This window comes from Cherax quadricarinatus, chromosome 52 (genome assembly GCF_038502225.1).
Source record: "Cherax quadricarinatus isolate ZL_2023a chromosome 52, ASM3850222v1, whole genome shotgun sequence".
In the NCBI taxonomy this organism is placed as follows: domain Eukaryota; kingdom Metazoa; phylum Arthropoda; class Malacostraca; order Decapoda; family Parastacidae; genus Cherax; species Cherax quadricarinatus.
Genome location: NC_091343.1, coordinates 15,229,332 through 15,238,877, shown reverse-complemented (window position 1 = coordinate 15,238,877; position 9,546 = coordinate 15,229,332). Strand labels below are relative to the sequence as shown.

Below are 9,546 nucleotides of genomic sequence, written 5' to 3'. Positions count from 1 at the left end.
ACAAGAAATCGCCAAGTCAACTGTTTCAACTACAAAATAAAGTGATCGGAAATTGTTAATTTGGCCAATTTAACACAAAGTTCAAAATATTCCAATTTCAAAATAGGGTCCAGAATGAACAATGTAGGCATTCCTGGCACTAAACTAACATTTCCTCTGTTCATTAGTTATGTTTTGAGGCTTTACAAATAAATTCCATTTTGATTTTTTATTCACATAATGAATTTTTATTCACACCAAAAAATAGAAGATTTACTGTTATGCAATACTGTAATAATTGTATAAATATCATCACCATATTTGTGAATGTATATTAGACCCACCAGCTGACGTGTATTAGACGTGTGAGGTCGTTTGTTTACTCCTGAATATCGGCAAAAATTTAACATTTCCGCTACTTTGAGCTCAGTTTCAAGCCATTTCCAATGCTAAAACCAATCAAAATCATCTCTATTTCTGTAATATATCTTCCATTCTTTCAAACGAGACAAAAGAAATTGCAAATACAACTATAAAAAACATACGAAAAAACACTGCAAAGTTGCTGTTTTAACCCTTTCAGGGTCCAAGGCCCAAATCTGGAGTCACGCACCAGTGTCCAAGAATTTAAAAAAAAAAAATTTGTTATTTTTTCTTATGAAATCATAGAGAATCTTTTTGTGAAGGTAATAAAACAAAAAGTACGAAATTTTGTGGAAAATTGACGAAACTATGCTCTCGCGAATTTTGATGTGTCAGCGACATTTACGAATCGGCGATTTTGCCGACTTTGACTCCCATTTTAGGCCAATTACATTATTCCAATCAACCAAATTCTTAGCTATTTCACTAGTATTACTTCTATTCTATCGATTGAGCACAAGAAATCGCCAAGTCAACTGTTTCAACTACAAAATAAAGTGATTGGAAATTGTTAATTTGGCCAATTTAACACAAAGTTTAAAATATTCCAATTTCAAAATAGGGCCCAGAATGAACAATGTAGGCATTCCTGGCACTAAACTAACATTTCCTCTGTTCATTAGTTATGTTTTGAGGCTTTACAAATAAATTCCATTTTGATTTTTTATTCACATAATGAATTTTTATTCACACCAAAAAATAGAAGATTTACTGTTATGCAATACTGTAATAATTGTATAAATATCATCACCATATTTGTGAATGTATATTAGACCCACCAGCTGACGTGTATTAGACGTGTGAGGTCGTTTGTTTACTCTTGAATATCGGCAAAAATTTAACATTTCTGCTACTTTGAGCTCAGTTTCAAGCCATTTCCAGTGCTAAAACCAATCAAAATCATCTCTATTTCTGTAATATGTCTTCCATTCTATCAAATGAGACCAAGAAATCGCAAATACAACTATAAAAAACATACGAAAAAACACTGCAAAGTTGCTGTTTTAATCGAAAAATCATGATTTCATTTTTTTCTCTCATTATACACAGTGTGCTGCAGGATCTGTTTTATGTGGTGCACACATACCACATAGATGTATTCTCTCATATCTAGGCCCAAATGTACCACTCACAGTTTATCAGAGTGAGCTGAGCTCATGGCGTAGATCTACGGTTTGGACCCTGAACGTAAAGCCGTAGATCTACGGGACGGACCCTGAAAGGGTTAATCGAAAAATCATGATTTCATTTTTTTTCTCTCATTATACACAGTGTGCTGCAGGATCTGTTTTATGTGGTGCACACATACCACATAGATGTATTCTCTCATATCTAGGCCCAAATGTACCACTCACAGTTTATCAGAGTGAGCTGAGCTCATGGCGTAGATCTACGGTTTGGACCCTGAACGTAAAGCCGTAGATCTACGGGACGGACCCTGAAAGGGTTAATCATAGAATTGATGAAGGAAAAAAGGTGAGTGGTGCGTTGAGGTATATGTGGAGTCAAAAAACATTATCTATGGAGGCAAAGAAGGGAATGTATGAAAGTATAGTAGTACCAACACTCTTATATGGGTGTGAAGCTTGGGTTGTGAATGCAGCAGCGAGGAGGCGGTTGGAGGCAGTGGATATGTCCTGTCTAAGAGCAATGTGTGGTGTAAATATTATGCAGAAAATTCGGTTTGTGGAAATTATGAGAAGGTGTGGAGTTAATAAAAGTATTAGTCAGAGGGCTGAAGAGGGGTTGTTGAGGTGGTTTGGTCATTTAGAGAGAATGGATCAAAGCAGAATGACACGGAGAGCATTTAAATCTTTAGGAGAAGGAAGGCAGGGTAGGGGTCATCCTCGAAAAGGTTGGAAGGAAGGGGTAAGGGAGGTTTTGTGGGCGAGGGGCTTGGACTTCCAGCAGGCGTGCATGAGCGTGTTCGATAGGAGTGAATGGAGACGAATAGTATTTGGGATCTGACGATCTGTTGGAGTGTGAGCAGGGTAATATTTAGTGAAGGGATTCAGGGAAACCGGTTATTTTTATATAGCCGGACTTGAGTCCTGGAAATGGGAAGTACAATGCCTGCACTCTAAAGGAGGGGTTTTGGGATATTAGCAGTTTGGAGGGATATGTTGTGTATCTTTATACGTATATGCTTCTAAACTGTTGTGTTCTGAGCACCTCTGCAAAAACAGTGATTATGTGTGAGTGAGGTGAAAGTGTTGAATGATGAAAGTATTTTCTTTTTGGGGATTTTCTTTCTTTTTGGGTCACCCTGCCTCGGTGGGAGACGGCCGACTTGTTGAGAGAGAGAGAGAGAGAGAGAGAGAGAGAGAGAGAGAGAGAAAAAAAAACATGGAGTTGGATGGACAGTCTTGTCTGTTCAGTGCTTTTCAAAGAAAACATAATGAAACTTTTAAATGAGAAAAAAATCATCCTTACAAACTCTCAAAAGTCTGGCCAAGACTGGTTTTTAGTAATTTTGTCTTCCTGCTTCTGTTCACTATCTCAGTAGGTATACAGAAATGTATATTTATAGATACCAGGAGTGAGGAAGAGCCAGTTGTGAGTGTGGGGGAAGTTCGTGAGGCAGTAGGTAAAATGAAAGGGGGTAAGGCAGCCGGGATTGATGGGATAAAGATAGAAATGTTAAAAGCAGGTGGGGATATAGTTTTGGAGTGGTTGGTGCAATTATTTAATAAATGTATGGAAGAGGGTAAGGTACCTAGGGATTGGCAGAGAGCATGCATAGTTCCTTTGTATAAAGGCAAAGGGGATAAAAGAGAGTGCAAAAATTATAGGGGGATAAGTCTGTTGAGTGTACCTGGTAAAGTGTATGGTAGAGTTATAATTGAAAGAATTAAGAGTAAGACGGAGAATAGGATAGCAGATGAACAAGGAGGCTTTAGGAAAGGTAGGGGGTGTGTGGACTAGGTGTTTACAGTGAAACATATAAGTGAACAGTATTTAGATAAGGCTAAAGAGGTCTTTGTGGCATTTATGGATTTGGAAAAGGCGTATGACAGGGTGGATAGGGGGGCAATGTGGCAGATGTTGCAAGTGTATGGTGTAGGAGGTAGGTTACTGAAAGCAGTGAAGAGTTTTTACGAGGATAGTGAGGCTCAAGTTAGAGTATGTAGAAAAGAGGGAAATTTTTTCCCAGTAAAAGTAGGCCTTAGACAAGGATGTGTGATGTCACCGTGGTTGTTTAATATATTTATAGATGGGGTTGTAAGAGAAGTAAATGCGAGGGTCTTGGCAAGAGGCGTGGAGTTAAAAGATAAAGAATCACACACAGGGTGGGAGTTGTCACAGCTGCTCTTTGCTGATGACACTGTGCTCTTGGGAGATTCTGAAGAGAAGCTGCAGAGATTGGTGGATGAATTTGGTAGGGTGTGCAAAAGAAGAAAATTAAAGGTGAATACAGGAAAGAGTAAGGTTATGAGGATAACAAAAAGATTAGGTGATGAAAGATTGAATATCAGATTGGAGGGAGAGAGTATGGAGGAGGTGAACGTATTCAGATATTTGGGAGTGGACGTGTCAGCGGATGGGTCTATGAAAGATGAGGTGAATCATAGAATTGATGAGGGAAAAAGAGTGAGTGGTGCACTTAGGAGTCTGTGGAGACAGAGAACTTTGTCCTTGGAGGCAAAGAGGGGAATGTATGAGAGTATAGTTTTACCAACGCTCTTATATGGGTGTGAAGCATGGGTGATGAATGTTGCAGCGAGGAGAAGGCTGGAGGCAGTGGAGATGTCATGTCTGAGGGCAATGTGTGGTGTGAATATAATGCAGAGAATTCGTAGTTTGGAAGTTAGGAGGAGGTGCAGGATTACCAAAACTGTTGTCCAGAGGGCTGAGGAAGGGTTGTTGAGGTGGTTTGGACATGTAGAGAGAATGGAGCGAAACAGAATAACTTCAAGAGTGTATCAGTCTGTAGTGGAAGGAAGGCGGGGTAGGGGTCGGCCTAGGAAGGGTTGGAGGGAGGGGGTAAAGGAGGTTTTGTGTGCGAGGGGCTTGGACTTCCAGCAGGCATGCGTGAGCGTGTTTGATAGGAGTGAATGGAGACAAATGGTTTTTAATACTTGACGTGCTGTTGGAGTGTGAGCAAAGTAACATTTATGAAGGGATTCAGGGAAACCGGCAGGCCGGACTTGAGTCCTGGAGATGGGAAGTACAGTGCCTGCACTCTGAAGGAGGGGTGTTAATGTTGCAGTTTAAAAACTGTAGTGTAAAGCACCCTTCTGGCAAGACAGTGATGGAGTGAATGATGGTGAAAGTTTTTCTTCTTCGGGCCACCCTGCCTTGGTGGGAATCGGCCAGTGTGATAAAAAAAAAAAAAAAAAAATAATAATAATAATAATAATAGCCCCGTTAACCTAAGCAGCTTAAGTAATGACTCACTATAGTAGGGAAGTAAAAGGGATCCACTTTTCATCACTGAAGGGTCATTTATATGAAGTACCATTTCATTATCTTTTTTTCTTTAACCTCCACATTGCCATGTCAATAAATAGTTTTTCTTTCTTTGTTTTCTCATTTTTTCTACCTATGTCTACCTTTCTCATATTTCTTCTCTTCTACTTTATTTGTATATACCTACTGATAGCAAATTATTATTATAATCAAAACTAAGCACTAAACCACTGGGGTCTGATAGCAAATCTCACTTTTTTTTCACATATTCTGGTTTATTAGTGCAATCACATAGCAGTTAGTTCACTGTGGTGGTGGCATTTCATCTGCCAGGAAATAAGAAAGCTACTGTTAGCTTACTGGTGCTATACACCTGAGGTTAAGCATTTGCTGGTTTACCAGAGAGGATTACAACCTCATTTAAGAAACAGGTAGAATACTCTAGCAACTATTTTAAGAAGACTGGGCATATAAAAGAGAGAAGCTTATGACGACGTTTCGGTCCGACTTGGACCATTGACAAAGTCACTTTGTCAATGGTCCAAGTCGGACCGAAACGTCGTCGTAAGCTTCTCTCTTTTATGTGAGGGTTATTTGTGTATCGTTCCAGTCACGGTATTGTGCCTTTTTTGTTATTTAAGACTGGGCACTTTATTTACAAGGAGAAATAGCAAAATTTCTCCTGACTTAGGTTTTAGAATTATTAATGACCCACTCAGTGAAAGTTTTGGTAATTTGATAGAGGCCTGCCACTATCTTACTTATCCACCCCACATTTAACAACTGAAAGCATGCAAAATATCTGAATTAGTTATTACACATGGCCACTTACTGAAGGCTGTAAAGATTCAGAGGGTCAAATTGCATCAAATACATAAATATACTTAAATCACTTAACCCCTTCTCCTGTATATATTACTAAATGTAAAAGGAGAAACTTTAGCTTTTCCTTTTGGGCCACCCCGCATCGGTGGGATATGGCCGGTGTGTTGAAAGAAGACTTAAATCACTAGATGAAGCTCTGCAAAGTCTTGAATGGTGGCACAATAACTAGGAAGAAGCATATTTTGAACAGCATACAATACAAAAAATGAAAGAATTAGTAAAATATAAATGCTATGCTGTGGGAAAAACATGCATAAAAAACCATACCCCGGCCGGGATTGAACCCGTGGTCATAGTCTCTCAAAACTCCAGCCCGTCAGCTCGTGTCATTACGATTTCGTGAGTCAAAAACATGCATGTCGTAAGAGGCGCCTAACATGCCGGGAGCAAGGGGATAGTAACCCCTTTTCCTGTATACATTACTGAAGTTAAAAAGAGAGACTTTCCTGTTTCTTTTTGGGCGACCCTGCCAGTGCGTTGAAAGAAAGATTGTGGGAAAAAGATATAAACAAAATTTTTGATGAAAATCTTGCAATTGTTGGTCTATCCAGCACATGGAAAAAAATTAATTAAACATCAGAATGTGAAAGAAGCACGAGCTTAAATATGCACTTGTTAACCTTCACTGTATTTAAATTTGTGTACTATAAAATAAATTAAAAAACTGTATTACAAAGTCCATGAGTATATACTGTAAAGAAGTAGATACAAGTATCAATAGCTTAGAAACTACACAAGTTTATAGGCCACAAATTTTTGTAGAAAGTAAAAAGTCTCACTTGTTGACTATTATCAGTAAATGCATAAAATCCTAGACCATGGAAGTTTATATTACAGTTATGTATAACTAAACATAATATTTATAAACTTTTATTAGTTACCATAATTATTTAAGTAAAATTTAACAACACAATAAACAAATTTGCACTTAAAACACCATATAACTATTATACGAGATAATAAACATCATTTGAACTCAATGTCAGGTAAAGAATCACAGCAAAATGGTGGCACAGCTATAGTGCTTGGTTGTTAGGATACAGTCCGAGTGAAGCAAATTTTGTTGCTCAAACCTGTCATTAGAAAACAATTTTAGTTTCAATAATCACCGGGACAATATTAATGTCAATATGGGCTAATCTCAGCTTTCTGTCAACCCTACATAAAAACACAATAACACATTCCATAGAAAAACAACTCGCATACTGTATACAATGTAAATGTAAGAGGAAAACTTAGTTCTTGTACATGTACTTGAAGGAAGCAAGAAACTTGACATATTTGTGTCTACAATACATTAAGTATTAAATTTATGATATGATCTGGGTTTTTCAGTATCTTCTAACAACCTGCATAACTGTCCGCTGTACTGAATGAATCAGGAGAAAAGTGGGCTAGCGTCAAGGCTGAGGGAACAAGGTAATCATCAGAGTTCACAACAAACCTACAATTTGATAATGGTCCAGGATGGGCCAGAATGTCATTTTAAGTTTACTTCATACTGTGGGTTAGTTGTGAACTTAATAATTAAGTCATGGTATTGTGACTTTCATTCTTCATCAGAGACTTGTTTCTCAACTAATTTTTGTGACCTGGTAATAGACTTCATAAAAGACAATGTAGTCAAGAACATCAAAATGATGTACCTAACCTTGTACCATTCTGAACCAATGTAAAATAAAAGGTACCAAAATGAAAGAGGAATTTGATGGGTATCTGTAAAGAATGTCAACTGCCCTTGACTCTAGTACAGACTTCATCTCTATTACTGAATCTTCACTAGCATATTATGAATTTTTGTACTCTTTGGGTCTACATCCACTGACTGAATATAATGAAAATCTTGGTTATTTACATCTAATACTGAAACTTAATCCAATTGTAATATTGTACATTTTAATACAAAACAAATTAATAACAAAATCAGATATATATGATTTGACACTTCATGAAATGGATACTCAGTTTTTTAATGATAATTTCTAAAAAATTTATTCTTGCATTTTCTGTTTCTTGGTAAGTTCCCTGAAAAAATGACAAGAAATACTGAAACAATAAGTTGCCATTCCCTTGTACAATCTTCAGGAATTATCTGTGACTTTTTAGTTTTAATTAATTTACTGTACAGATTCATGAACATTTTACTCATACTGTTTTACATTATTAATATCATTTGAGTCATAGTCTTACAACCCTAATTTCTTGAAAGTATCATTAGATTCCTTGACTGGTCATCATCTGAAGCTTCTTCAGGTGTCTTAAAGCTCTTTTTGCTGCTGTTGACTTTGCTATACGATAATTGCGACCAACGCCAGAGAATGAACCCTTTCCAAATATTTCCACCGAAACCCTGACCTTACCATCAACCAGGCGTTCAGGCTTGCCAAACTTAGCTGTCTCTGGTTCCATTTCCAAAAGTTCACGAATTGGCGATTTAGGCACTACACCACTGAACTGTTCAATCTCTCGGCACATCATGGTATAGTATACAGACCAGACAGCATCCAAGGAACCGCCCGAGTCCAAGAAAATTGCTCCAGCTACACTTTCAAATACATCCCCCAGAGCTTTGGGAACTTCAATATCTTCTGCTGCCTCACATTCATCTTCCTCCATGAAGTAATACTGAAAAAATGGATACATAACCAATACAATTATCACTGCTGTTGTTAATAAAGAAAACACAAAAAAAGTTAATTTATAAGAGTTTCTATTGAACAGCACTATATTAGACCCATAAGTTAAAGTTGGAAGAGAGAGATGGAGGGAGGGGAGACAGGTAGAAATTATAGACAGGAGTTATATATATATTTATATATATATATATATATATATATATTAAATATATATAAATATATATATATAAATATATATATATAAATATATATATATAAATATATATATAAATATATATATATATTAAATATATATAAATATATATATATAAATATATATATATAAATATATATATATAAATATATATATAAATTATAGTAGTAGGTTGGTAGACAGCAACCACCCAGGGAGGTACTACCGTCCTACCAAGTGAGTGTAAAACGAAGCCTGTGATTGTTTTACATGATGGTAGGATTGCTGATGTCTTTTGTCTGTCTCATAAATATGCAAGATTACAGGCATGTCTTGCTACTTCTACTTACACTTAGGTCACACTACACATACATGTACACATTTATTTATACACACTCATCTGAGTTTTCTTTGATTTTATCTTAATAGTTCTTGGTCTTATTAATTTTCCTTTTATATCCATGGGGAAGTGGAATAAGAATCTTTCCTCCGTAAGCCATGCGTGTTGTAAAAGTCAACTAAAATGCCGGGAACAATGGGCTAGTAACCCCTTTTCCTGTAAAGATTACTAAAAAGAATAAGAAGAAGAAAATTGTCAAAGTGGGAAGTCTGAATGTGCGTGGATGTTGTGCAGATGATAAGAAAGAGATGATTGTGGATGTTATGAATGAGAAAAAGCTGGATGTCCTGGCTTTAAGTGAAACAAAGCTGAAGGGGGTGGGAGAGTTTCAGTGGAGAGGAATAAATGGGATTAGGTCAGGGGTTTCAAATAGAGTTAGAGCTAAAGAAGGAGTAGCAATAATGTTGAAGGATAAGCTATGGCAGGAAAAGAGGGACTATAAATGTATTAATTCAAGGATTATGTGGAGCAAAATAAAGATTGGATGTGAAAAGTGGGTTATAATAAGCGTGTATGCACCTGGAGAAGAGAGAAGTGTAGAGGAGAGAGAGAGATTTTGGGAAATGTTGAGTGAATGCGTGGGGAGTTTTGAATCAAGTGTGAGAGTAATGGTGGTTGGGGATTTTAATGCTAAAGTGGGT

The 9,546-nt window shown here is 36.9% G+C and overlaps 1 protein-coding gene across 4 annotated transcripts in view; it reads right to left on the bottom strand.

Moving 5' to 3' along the window:
- Positions 1–5,027: 5,027 nt before the first annotated feature.
- The window catches only part of LOC128696831 (endoribonuclease Dcr-1), a 127,153-nt gene continuing 122,634 nt past the window's right edge, over positions 5,028–9,546 (bottom strand). For all 4 annotated transcript variants that reach the window (XM_070096088.1, XM_070096087.1, XM_070096090.1 and 1 more), the window contains exon 23: positions 5,028–8,322. In XM_070096088.1, the coding sequence (XP_069952189.1) occupies positions 7,912–8,322 (411 nt within the window). In that variant the 3' untranslated portion in view covers positions 5,028–7,911. The remainder of the gene's footprint in view (positions 8,323–9,546) is intronic.